The sequence below is a fragment of the Lissotriton vulgaris genome, chromosome 3_2 (genome assembly GCF_964263255.1).
Source record: "Lissotriton vulgaris chromosome 3_2, aLisVul1.2, whole genome shotgun sequence".
Classification (NCBI taxonomy): Eukaryota; Metazoa; Chordata; class Amphibia; order Caudata; family Salamandridae; genus Lissotriton; species Lissotriton vulgaris.
The window spans coordinates 162,212,367-162,226,437 of NC_141690.1; the positions used below are offsets into that span (position 1 = coordinate 162,212,367).

Below are 14,071 nucleotides of genomic sequence, written 5' to 3' on the forward strand. Positions count from 1 at the left end.
CTGGCAGTGTGCATGGACTGGTGCTTCGCGACGGTGTGTGTGTTTGGCGCTTGGCTGGCAGTGTGCGTGGATGGTGCTTAGCTGGCAGTGTGTGTGTACTGGCACTTGGCTGGTGGTGTGCATGGACTGGCAATTGCCTGGTGCTGTGCATGAACTGGTGACTGCCTGGCGGTGTGCATGGACTGGTGCTTGGCTGGCGGTGTGTGCGGACTGGTGCATGGCTTACAGTGTGCATGAATGGCACGTGGCTGGCAGAGTGCATGGAGAGTACTTGGCTAGCAGTGAGTGTGTACCGCCACTTGGCTCATGGTGTGCGTAGATGGTGCTTCACTTACAGTGTGCGTGGATGGTGCTTAGAAGGCGGTGTGACAGGATGGTGCTTGGCTGGTGGTGTGCAAGCATGGAGCTTGGCTGGCGGTGTGCGTGGATGGCGCTTGACTGGCGGTGTAGAAGGATGGAAGGGAGGCGCTGGGTCCAGCTCCACCTTCACTTGGATAGGCTGTTTACTGGCTCCTCACAGAGGGCTGCATACCCCTCGTAGTTATTCTGAAGCCAGGGCCAGGAAGGCAGAGTACCTGCACACTTCAAAAGCCAAGTCTCTAGAAGCTTTTCCCCACTTCAATGGCAAAACTGTGTATAAATACTGGACATCAGGCACAACCACTTTGGTACACTTCTGGACCAGTGAATACTCTTCCAGGGCGAAGGAGTGCTGTGCTGCTGAAAGGACTGCCACACTGCTGACCGACTGCTCTGAAGTAACTGCTGCTGCACTGAAATAACTGCTGCTGCTGCCTGGTTGAGAAAGACTGGACTTGCATTTCCTAAACTCAGAACCCGGAGTGACTCCAAGGGCTAGTTGGATGGCCTCCAGAGATGGAGCCTCAGGGACAGAACATGCTACCAACAACCTTGCACCTGGACTCTACCACCTGTGAGTGTACCCTGTCACATGGTGCCACCTCAGTCCTGGACCCTTGGAACTGAGCTTAATGTGCTATGCCGGCCTCTGTGAATTCAGTGTAACAGACACATAGCCTCTACTGCGCAACTCCGAGCAGAACCAACACAACTCCGCTGTTGCGTGGATTGGACTCTTCGCTAAGACACAAATTGCCAGCATAGCTCGTATCGCCTTCCGAACCGTTCCTACACAATGCATCCTTGTTGCAAGCCCTCACATCTCTCAACGGCAGCCTCAACGACTATGTCGGTCTCCCAGCGCAGCATTGCAGTTCTCCGGAACAGACACATCACCCAACTGTGTGCTGCATCCTTGATGGCGGCCCTTGCATCGCAAGCCCTGTTGACAAGATCCTCGCTGACCACACAGGCCCTCGCATCGCAGCCTCACCACACTACAGAACGCATACATCGCTTCTGCTGCGCATTGAATCTTCAATGCAGATCCTCAGAATGCTCTGTAAACTAGGATTTATGGTACTTTGTTCAGCATGCCTCACTGGGTCCCTGTAGCCGGCCCACAATCCATTGTGACCAGATATCCATAGCTGGCGCTTTGTGCTTTTTTGGGCGCTATTGTCACTAAAATCTTTAAAATTTAATGTCTCCAGTTCTACTAATTGGATTTTTGTCATTTTGGTCTTGTTTTGTTCATTAAAGGAAGTACTATTTTTCTAATTTTGTGTGGGATCCTTTTTGTGTGGAATTTTGACTTTATTACTATTTGAGGTGTTGCACATATACTTTGCACATTGCCTCTAAATTAAGCCTACCTGCTCTGTGCCAAGCTACCAGAACATCAAGTGCATTTTAATTTCAGGTTGGGTTGCGTCTCAACCCGACAAGTATTGTGGTTGCTGCTTGACCAGGACTCACACCCCTGTCAACCAATTCCTCACAGTATCCTCCACTATATCCAAAATCCACTACACACTCATCGATAGTCTGCGCCAGATTGGAATCACTGAAAATGCACTCAAATATATGGTTTCCTTTCTCACAGGGTGCATCCAGAGAATCAGTCACCTCACAAACCAAGTACATCATCTGTGGCATCCTCAAGTCTCATCCCTCAGTCCAACCCTCTTCAACATCTACATGACACCCCCAGCAGACCTCGTCAGAACCCACAACATCAAAATCATCTCCTCCGCTGACGATAACCAGCTTGTCCATTCACTCTGAGCAGACCCCACCTCGACGAAGATCAACTTTCACAGCAGTATGAAGAATTTCTCTAACTGGATGAAGAACAGCTGCCCGAAGCTCAACATGAACAAAACCGAAGTTCTGATCTTCGGCAGACACAACTCCCTCTAGAATGGCTCCTGGTATCCATCTGAACTCGAACCCACCCACACTCCGAAAGACCACGCCAGCAACCTAGGCATCATCCTGGACAGCAAACTCTCTGTTAAGCGTCAGAAAAAAGCAGTCTCTTCAGCCTGCTTCCACACCCTCTGCATGCTCTGCAAAGTCTTCAAGTGGCTCCCCATATGCACCAGGACAACAGTGACACAGGCCCTCATCACAAGCCAGCTGGACTACGGCAACGTACCCTGTGGAGGCATCACCACGGAACTCATGCGAAGACTCCAGAAGAGCCAGAACGCAGCACTGATATTGGTCCTCAACCTACCCAAGAGTCCCACATCAACCAGCACATGTTGCATAGTATTGTAAAAAGGGGGTGTGGCCTCTGAACACCTCTCTGCAACGCAGCTCCCTGGCGCATACTGGAGGTACCTGGTGGGCTAGTGGGCTCCTAGGGGACATCTGGAATGACGAGGAATTAATTCCCCAACTTAAAACGCGCCACAGGGCATGTTTGCACACATATCACCTCAAGCCCCACCCCCTACCTTCACCACTGTGCAAACGCATCCCGTAGCGCGTTATAAATTGGGGGATTAAGTCCCCTTGCATACTGGGGGTCCCTGGGGGCCAACTAGCCACCAGGAACCTCCAGTATGCGCCAGGGGGCTGCGTTGCAGAGAGGTGTAAAGAGCTGCGTTGTAGAGAGGTGTTGAGAGGCCACGCCCCATTTTTACACCTCTCTGCAATGCAGCTCTGTGGCGCTTACTGGAGGTAGCTGGTGGGCTAGTTGCACCCCAGGGACCGTCAGTATTCAAGGGGAGTTAATCCCCCAACTTAAAATGCGCCATGGGGTGCGTTTGCACAGTGGTAAAGGGAGGGGGCGGGCCTGAGTTCACACCTGCCCAAACACACCCTGTGGCGCGGTTTACGTTTGGAAATTAATTCCTTGTCAATTCTGTGGGTCCCTGGGGGCCAACTAGCCCAGCAGGTACCTCCAGTAAGCGCCATGGAGCTGCAACACAGCCTCCTGGGGCAAACTGGAGGTACCTGGTGGGCTAGTTGTGCCCCAAGGACCTACAGGATTGAGGAGGAATTAATTCTCTAACTCAAAACGCGCCACAGGGCGTGTTTGCAGACATGTCATCTCAGGCCATGCCCCCTTCCTTCACCACTGTACAAACACGCCCCGTGGCGCATTTTAAGTTGGGAAAAAAATTCCCTTTCAATCATGAGGGCTCAGGGGGGCCAACTAGCCCACCAGGTGCTTCCAGTAAGCGCCACTGCGCTGCGTTGCATAGAGGTGGTCTAGGCCATGCCCCTTTTTTCATCTCCCTGCTACGCAGCTCTGTGGTGCTTACTGGATGTACCTAGTGGGCTAGTTGGACCCTAGAGACACTCAGGATTGAAGGGGAATTATTTCCCCACTGATCCTGAAAAGTAATTTTAACCGTACTGTTAAATATTGGACGGAGTTCTTAGCATGAGCTGAAAGCCATTTTGTTTTTCTGGCAGCCCTTTTAGTTAGCCATGTGCTCTTTCCTCCCTCAGTGTTGACTGCTCTTGTAATCAGCCTAAAAACGAACTATATTCAGCATCTTCCACCTTCGCACATGCTCAGTTGAGCGTGTAGCTGTCCTGGCAACTGTTCCTAGTATGTAAATGTTGGGATGTGTTTGCCAAAAACAGCCACTGTTAGCTCCTCCCACTTTGTTGAGCAAGCAGATCTTGTCTCCCAGATTAGTCATTTTGCATGCTTACATGAGCCAGGACTGGCCCTTAGTCTTATGCGGACTATGTAACCCTAAGCATTTATAAGGCCCCAGTTTTCTGTACTCCTTAGACTGGCTCATTCATTTGCTAAGGCTTCTGTGTGACGTAGTCTCCCTCATCTGAGTTTTAATAAATATGTATTTTATATTACAGCTTCTGTGCCAATTTCTTCTTTGTTGGTTTAAAAGGACCAAGTATCAGTGGGACCCCTGAGAAGGTTTCTTGTTTTCTTCAGTACTTACCAGTAACTTGAATTTCCTTCTATAGGATATCAATGCCTGCTTTTTGCTGAAAAAGTTTCTAAGTGTCTTTTTTTGAAACATACAAATATTCCTTTAAAATCAGCCGAACTACGAATTGCCATTTACTCACCTGTTATCACGAGAGACCTCAGTGCTGCATCTTTTAGCCCAGCACTGACCCTGAAAAGTAATTCTAAGCGTACTTACCACTAACTTGTATTTCCTTCCATAGGAATCCATTGTGTGGTTTTTAGCTGAAAAGTTTCTGTCTATTTTCACAAACTAAAAATATTCCTTAAAATTGCCTGTATGACTTAAACTCATTCTTTCAACTGGTTACAGGAGATGCACCCGCGCTGGATCAAGGAATCACCACTGTGTAAGAAAAAGTAACGTTAACACTACTTACCTGATAAGTGAATTTCCTCCCATAGAATAACATTAGTGATTCTATGTGAAAAAGTTTCTAAGTTTCAACTTTTAAAATACAATAATGTTCCTTAAAATCACTACTGTAACCAAAACGCTTTTACTCAACTGTTTACAGGAGATGTCCCAGGACTGAATCTAGGATCCAGTCCTGTGGTAACCGTAAGCATATATAAGGCCCCAGTTTTCTGTACTCCTTAGACTGCCTCATTCATTTGCTAAGGCTTCTGTGTGACGTAGTCTCCCTCATCTGAGGTTTAATAAATATGTATTTTATATTACAGCTTCAGTGCCAATTTCTTCTTTGTTGGTTTAAAAGGACCAAGTATCAGTAGGACCCCTGAGAAGGTTTCTTGTTTTCTTCAGTACTTACCAGGAACTTGAATTTCCTTCCATAGGATATCATTGCCTGCTTTTTGCTGAAAAAGTTTCTAAGTGTCTATTTTTGAAACGTACAAATATTCCTCTAAAATGAGGCGAACAACGAATTCCGATTTACTCACCTGTTATCAGGAGAGAACCGAGTGCTGCATCTTATAGCCCAGCACTAACCCTGAAAAGTATTTCTAAGTGTACTTATCAGTAACTTGTATTTCCTTCCATAGGAATCCATTGTGTGGTTTTCAGAAGAAAAGTTCCTAAGTGTCTATTTTTGAAACGTACAAATATTCCTCTAAAATCAGCCGAACTACGAATTGCGATTTAATCACATGCTAGCACAAAAGAACGCAGTGCTGCGTCTTTTAGCCCAGCACTGACCCTGAAAAGTAATTCTAAGCGTACTTACCAGTAACTTGTATTTCCTTCCATAGGAATCCATTGTGTGGTGTTCACCAGAAAAGTTTTTAAGTGTTGATTTTTGAAACGTACATATATTTCTCAAAAATCAGCGGAACTACGAATTGCGATTTACTCACCTGTTAGCACAAGAGAACTCAGTGCTGCATCTTTTAGCCCAGCACTGACCCTGAAAAGTAATTCTAACCGTACTTGCCAGTAACTTGTATTTCCTTCCATAGGAATCCATTGTTTGGTTTTTAGCTGAAAAGTTTCTGTCTATTTTCACAAACTAAAAATATTCCTTAAAAATTGCCTGTATGACTTAAACACATTCTTTTGACTGGTTACAGGAGATCCACCCATGCTGGATCAAGGAATCACCACTGTGTAAGAAAAATTTACGTTAACACTACTTACCTGATAAGTGAATTTCCTCCCATAGGATAACATTGGTGATTCTATGTGAAAAAGTTTCTAAGTGTCAACTTTTAAAATACAATAATATTCCTTAAAATCACTACTGTAGCCAAAACGCTTTTACTCAACTGTTTACAGGAGGTGTCCCAGGACTGAATCTAGGATCCAGTCCTTTGGTTAGAAAAGTAATCCAAAAAGTAACAAATTGCATTTGACTAGAAATTCCCATTGAGCTCAATGTTGCATTGTGTCTGAAATTGTGTTGCGCATTGCAACAACTGAAACTACTGTACTTAAAAGTCTATTGCCTATTTCCAAAGTATTTAAACTAAAGTAATTTATTCTGAGAAGGTATATTTTGTAATGTAATGTATAATGTAATTTAAAAAATAAAATATCTAAAAATAAATAGTTTTTATAAATGTAGTAAAACAGTATGAAAACAAATAAATGTAACAATTAATACATTTAAAAATTGTCATTTACAAAACCTTTGAAATTCACTGAAAAACCATAGATTTGAGGCCTGATATAATTAGGAATTAGCATTTAAAAAACCTTTGAAATTCACTGAAAAAACCATAGGTTTCAGGCCTGATATAGTTTGGAATTAGCATTAAAAAAACCTTAGAAATTCACTGAAAAAACCATAGGTTTCAGACCTGATATAGTTAGGCATTAGCATTTAAAAAAACCTTAGAAATTCACTGAAAAAACCCATAGGTTTGAGGGGTGTTATAGTTAGCTGGACATTTTACTCGTACAAAACCATTAAAATTTCTCCGATATAGTTAGTTGTACTAACTACATCTCGCGCGCCAGCAATCCACTTGTAAAGAAGGGAGGAGGCAGAAGAAGTTTAAATAAGGATTTATTTAACTTAAATCCTAGGACCCACTGGAGTATAGAGCAAAGCGTCTAAATCAGATCAGCTCCAACCGCTTCTCTGATTTAGAACACAGCTTACAACACATTCTGCATTACATAGATAACACTCTAATGATAAGACAATTCCATAAGTGACATGTCAAAACTCCAACAAAGAAAGAGAAGAAGAATAATATTACCACATGTATCCTTTTTACAGAAAAACAAAAATAAATAAAAATAAAACCAAACAAAAGAAAAGTAAAAACAAGAGAAGAAAGATTAATCCAAAACATAGTCATCAAATTTCTTGGGCAACTTAACACATCTCTTAGGAGAAACATGTGAATCAAGAACTGAAGAACTAGAAATTGCATCATCAACAGGAAAAGGTGAATCCAAAATAGGATCAGGTAATGAACCAGGACATGAGTCACAAGAGACCTCAGATGATGGACCAGGACACGAATCACAAGAGTCATCCAACCAGACATCATCCTCACCATCTCCCCTTTTATCAAAAAAAAATTCTTGGCCAGGTTTCAGAACCACAGAACTTTTACACCACCACCCTTGAGAAGAACAGAGGAATCAGAAACTTGTTGCACCACAAGGGGCTTACTGAACCTGGACAAACCTTTGGGAGTGTGAGAGGGATTAACAACCCTAACCCAATCACCAACATTTATAACCTTGCTCTTACAATGATGAAACCCATCATGATAAGATGTTCCAGAGTTCCGTGCAGAAGAAATATTGTCTCTAGCTTTAGAGATGGAAGACTCAAAACTTTCAGACACACTTTGGTAAAAATAAGGACTTAGCCTGTCTGCCTCTCATAAGACAAAAAGGAGAAACCCCAGTACAGGAATTAGGAGTGATATGATCACTCCAAATTTTGTCTTTTAAAAAGTCAAAAACGTCCAAATTACTCTCCAAAGCAGCTTGGATCCCCTCCTTAAAAAATCTGTTAGCCCTCTCAACCTGACCATTTGAACGCAGACTATAAAGAGGAGCCCTCTTAGCAGACACTCCAAACTTTTTAAGAAACGCTCCCATTTTACTAGAGGTGAACTGAACACCATTGTCAGACCTAATGGAGATGGGTGCCCCTTCAATTCTGAAAACACTGTCCAGAAAACCAATCACAACGTCAATACTAGGATGCTCCACAAAAGAATAATGTAACCACTTAGAAAAATCATCAACTAAAACAATTAAAAACCTATTCTCCCTGCCAACACAATCATAAGGTCCAGAAAAGTCAATTGAAAGCCTTTCCCACGGACCAGTAGGAGCCTCACAAACAGACAAAGGTTCAGTGGACACCTTCCAATGCTTGTCAGACCCGACACACACCGCACAGTTGTTGATAAACTTCTCGACAAAGGTATCCAAACCAGGCCACCAATAGTGATACTTAAGTATCTTCTTTGTGCCAGAAACACAAGGATGTCCAGAATGTGCCAACCTGACAATCTTTTCCCTAAGGCTACCAGGTGGAACAAATAATTCATTCCTCAACAAAATACCATTTTCAATGGACAACTCGTTCGCCACTTGTGCAAAACTCCTCAAAGAAGATTCAATATTTTTAATGGAGGGCCACCCATTAACCACATAAGACTTGATCTTAGCTAATAAATTATCCTTACCAGCATGATCATTCCATTCATTCACATCAATGCCAAAATTGCTAGACTCCACCGCATCCACAGCAGCCACCACACACTCATGCTGATCAGTGACTTCATCATGGGTATCACCAAGTGGAGGCAACCTGGATAAACAGTCAGCAGCAAAATTCTTACCACCAGGAATGTGCTGAATCTCAAAGTTAAACTCATGCAGTCTAGCAATCAACCGAACCAACCTTGAGGAGGCGCTACCACTCCTCACGCCATCCATCATATAGACTAATGGTTTATGGTCCGTGACCAAAACAAAAGGCCTACCCCACAAAAAATTCTTCAATTTCTCCACAGCCCACACACAGGCAAGAGCCTCCTTCTCGATCGTGCTATAATGAACCTCAGCACCTCTAAGAGCCCTTGAGATAAATGAAATAACTATCTCCTTACCATCAACCATCTGTGTGAAAACAGCTCCCAAACCAATTGTGCTGGCATCAACAGTTACAAAAGACTTCCCCTCAGGATCAAAAGTTTTAAGACCCGGGGCATTAGCGATAAGTTTGATGACACCCTGTAAAGCAGAATCATGGACATCAGTCCAAATGAACCTAGCACCTTTTTTAAGCAATTGTCTAAGTGGCTCGACAACCAAAGCATATCCTTTAACAAATTTTGCGTAGTATTCTCCTAACCCAAGAAAGGAACGTAAAGCATCCTTGTCCTGAGGCTTGCTAGCATTTTCAAGATTACTAATGATGTCCTTTTTCGGAAAAATCCCTTCCTGAGTGATTTTATGACCCAAATAGTCAATTTCACTAACAAGAAACTAACATTTTTCCTTGCTCACAGTCATACCTTTGCTGCTAAGGATCTTTAAAACTGCTTCCAAAGTGACATTGTGTTCATCAATAGACTTTGCAAAAATTAAAATGTCGTCTTGAAAAGACTGGACACCTTTCACACCACAGAACAAATTTTCAATTAATTTCTGGAAAACGCTGGCAGCCGAAGCAAGGCCAAAAGGCATCCTCAAGAATCTAAATAATCCAAACGGAGTTATAAACGCCGTCAGATCTTTAGAATCCTGACCCAGAGTGACTTGATGGTACGCAGCCTTCAAATCGATAATTGAAAAAAATTTGCTCCATTCACAGCAGCCAACATTTCCTGTATTCTAGGCAAAGGATATGTTTCTACTACAATGTTTTATTGAGAGATCGAAGATCTGCACACAGCCTAATTTCTTGATTTTCTTTAAGAGCAATAACGATAGCCGAAACCCATTCTGAGCTATCAGTGGGTTCTATGATACCTTGAGAACAGAGACAATCCAAATGCGACTTAAGCTTGTCTCTCACACCCAAAGGTACCATGCGAACTTTATGTTGTACGGGTAAAGCTCCTTTTTTAAGTTTGATCCTGTGTGAAAAGCTTTTGACCTCACCCACAACATCTTCAAAAACATTCTTATACTTATTAAGAATGGAAGCAATAGGATATTCCAGAGAAATACTGTTAATAGGCATTTCTCTCAACTGAATAGGACGATCAGATCCAGGACATAAATTAATGCCAAGCTTACCAAGATCATACCAGCCAACAATGTTCTTCCGATCAATTGCGACATACATTTTGGTAAAAATAACACAGGACTCAGATTTTAACAAGTCTTCAAAGAAGCCTAGCATTTTGATCTTAAAATTACCAAAAGCTTTAGGATTGATATCAGATTTAGCCAGTTTGACACCTTTCCATCTCTCATAAAAGAAAACATCAGATAGAATGGTCACAGGCGAACCAGAGTCAGCCATAGCTTCAAAGGCAACTTCCTCAACATGAACTATCCCTAAAGGAGCTTTGAAGGGAAGAGAAATACTATTTATGTGACTATCAAAGGAATCATCATAAATAGTAATGACCAAATTCTCCAAATCATCATGAATACAAGAAATACTGGTCACAGCGGAGTCAGATCTACCGCCCTTCCTTTGAATCCAGCAAGAAGTTGCAAGATGGCCAACCTTACCACACTTAGTGCATTTTTTCTTAAGGGCAGGACAATCTGGAGAATTCGCCAAATGTGCTTTTGAGCCACACCTAAAACAGCTTAAGATTCTATTAGATTGAAAATTACTCCTACTTCGCATTTGAACAGCACAAATAGCAGTGTCATTGGTGCTCTTGACTTCATTAGCAGCAATGACTTTAGAAGACTCAATAGATCTTTCAATCCCTTTGGCCAAATCAATTACTTCTGCCAGGGTAGGATTGCGACAAGCTAAGAGTCGTTCTTGTACCTTTTTAGCTGCACAATTAAAAACAAATTGATCCCTTAAAGCAGTATCAACATAAGCACCAAATTCGCAGTTTGCGGCTAACACCCTAAGAGCCGCTATATAATCCTCAACAGATTAATCTGCAAGCTGTTTCCTCTTATGAAAAGAATGTCTTTCAATCATAACGTTAGGTTCATCTTCAAATTGTTTTTCAAGTCTAGCAACAGCTTCAACGAAAACATTCCATCCATCACCTCCATCAGCTGGTGGAGCAATGGGTATAAGGTTCTATATATATATAGGCAGCGTGAACAAGGGCTTTTTGCTCGAAACGCGTCGCTGGTTCTGTTGAAGGATAATAAAACACCTTTTGCTGACTCTGATGGTCCGGTCCTCATTTCTGCTGGCGTGGAGGCGGTGTCTGCGAGCGCAGAGCGAAGCTGAGGAGGAATCTTTTTTTCATATATATATATATATATATATATTCTGAAATTGCTGGATCCCGCCAAATAGAAGGAAGCAGAGACGGCACACCAGGAAACCTTGCACAAAATTCCTTTATTGTGCACTCGTTAACCCAAGACGACGCGTTTCGGCGTAAGGAAAAAGGCTTACGCCGAAACGCGTCGTCTTGGGTTAACGTCTTGGGTTAACGAGTGCACAATAAAGGAATTTTGTGCAAGGTTTCCTGGTGTGCCGTCTCTGCTTCCTTCTATTTGGCGGGATCCAGCAATTTCAGCATTTAGGTAGCGGCTGCTGCTACCGACGGCATCAGCGTTGCCTGGTTGAGGGTCGTTCCAGCAGCTGTGTGAACGTGATATATATATATATATATATATATATATATATATATATATACACACACACACACACACACACACACATATGTTTGCCAATTGGCCAAGAGCAGCAGTGACGTACTGAATACTTATTTTTCATTTTTTTGATTTACAGGATTTGCAAACCCGGAAAATTGGATTTTCGAAATATCTGTGAATTCAGAAATCTACAAATTAACAGTCCAAATATCTCTAGAATTTAGCCACTACAAGCCCAGAATGGAACACCTATGAATCTTATGGAAAAGTACTGAGCTGATACACACAAAAGAACAAGCAGAGGTACTTTCCTCAGTAAAATTCTGCTTAAATATCAAGTCTGGTGGAATTTCGTTCAACAATTTTTTTCTATCAAAAGATAAAGAATCCTAAGGGAGTTAAAATGGGAAATGTTACTTCCCACCACCTGTTATTTTTCGGGCACTGCTCTACAGATGTGCACAATATTTGCATTAAAGAACCTAAACTGAATGCAATTGCTTAGGAAGTTTTGTGCAGATTTCTCAAACTGTGCTGAAGATATTAGCAAGATTTTTGCATAGATTTTGAAATAAATAATTATTGTGCACGCACGTACATATGACCTCTCTTGCAAAAAATGAATCTTTAATGGCACATATTTTTTAATATATATAGAAGTCATACCTTAAATGGAGTAACGTAGACTCCCAAGCTTGAGACGTCACCGTTTCTATTCAATAGATTTTCTTGAGGAATTCGAACTTTGTGAAACATGGCAAATCTGTAAAAATGACAATAAAAGTGAAAGTTATTTGGCGAATGTTTAGTGACTAGTATAGAACAATAAATGAAACGTCTTTCAGTTGTTAGTCAACTTTTTTAAAAACTCAAATTCTGTTTACTGAGTTTGACATAAAAAAGGGAGAACACAGTGCTGGTGTCATTACACAGAAAGACATCGTTTAGCAATCAGACACATTGCCGTAATAGCGTGTGCATGCAACATTGACATAGCTATGTGGAAGGCATAGTGCCTTAATGTTGATATGCTAAACTAAAAAACAGGAAAATCTATGATTATTAGGGACCCGAAGTGTCAATTAAAGAAGAGAGAACAATGGTCCCTAATACCAACAAAATGTAATGGACATCAAATAGTCATATATTTACAGATATATAACAATGTACAGTGAGGAACAAAAGTGTCTGTGCTCAGTGCACAGAAGAGTGACACGCTACTGTGATCTCGAGAAATAGTTGTCTACTACAAAGCTTTCTTAATATACGACTAGGAGAACTAGCTAAGATACAAATTTCATTGAATCTGTCTAATTAGTCAATGGCGTTTTGATCCCAATTGATGACAGGAACCTCATCAGGACTCCTAATATGTGTACTGGCTCAGTTGAAGCGCTGGTCCGAGAAGGGTAGGATGAATAAGGGCAAAGAGCTGAACAGACGGATGTATGTCGTTACTACGCATGTTTTTACAACGCATGCCTTTACCACGCAGGTTTTACAACGCAAGTCGTTACAACGACTTGCGCTGGGGGCGCTGGATAGTGAATAGTTTTATTTACTATTCCAACTCCAGTCCCCGTGGATAGTAGAGAAGGCTTTGGATAGTAAATTAAACTATTACCTATCCTACAGCGCCTCCCAGTGCAAGTCGTTGTAACGACTTGCATTGCAAAAGTTGCGTGGTAAAGGTACTGCGTGGTACAAGTTGCGTTGTAAACGCTGTTCCCCGAACAGACGCCTATTTCACATATTGTTGGTTTCTCTTTACAGGAGCCGGGCCACCATGACTGTGCACCTCCCAGCACTGCGGGTCGCTGCAGCTTTATTTCGCTTCACTCCAATTCTCCCCAGCTCGGCGGCCTGTTCAGCACTTTGACTTAATTCATCCTGCCCTTCTCAGGCCATCGCTTCAACCAAGCCATGACACTCTACTTAGAATAATAATATTAATAATTCCTTCTTGTAAAGCGCAAACATATCACCTCCTTAAGGGTTTCAAAGCGCTGGGGGCCGGTTCAGGGAGATTAAGTGAGCTACTGCCCAGAGTCACATGATGCTGAGCTGAGCTGCTGCCAGCGCCAGGTATTGAACCGTGACGTGAGCCTTGTGCTCCGGAGTCAGCCGTTCTGGCCTCTGTGCCACACCTCTCCCTAATGACTCATATCTCCCACATCAGTTTTTGTCATCCTCTGATTGTGCTGCTTGTGCTACATGCTCTCAACATGTTTTCGGGCTCATATGTTTATTAAGTCTTGATGGAGATCCTGTCACCAAACAGGTCGAAACGCCATTGAGTAATTACATGACTTTACCCACTTTACCCAGCAAGCCTCAAACTATGCATTTTACTGACATTTCAGAACTGTTTTGGAGGGGAGAGTTATACCTTCTCGTTTTAAAAACAGCAGCACATCGCCAAGCCGCATAGGTGTCTGATGTCACTACAACTGCGGTACAAAAGATTTTTATTGGTTTAGATTGCCTACTACTCTTTTGCAAAGGGACGTTTGCATCCTTTTGGGAAAATATTATGACCTAAAAATAGCCAGCGGAGA

General features: G+C 42.4%; 1 protein-coding gene across 2 annotated transcripts in view; it reads right to left on the reverse strand.

Moving 5' to 3' along the window:
- ACOX3 (acyl-CoA oxidase 3, pristanoyl) overlaps window positions 1-14,071 on the reverse strand; it is a 474,351-nt gene that overhangs the window by 170,223 nt on the left and 290,057 nt on the right. For both annotated transcript variants that reach the window (XM_086964140.1, XM_086964139.1), the window contains exon 8: window positions 12,180-12,276. In XM_086964140.1, the coding sequence (XP_086820266.1) occupies window positions 12,180-12,276 (97 nt within the window). The remainder of the gene's footprint in view (window positions 1-12,179; window positions 12,277-14,071) is intronic.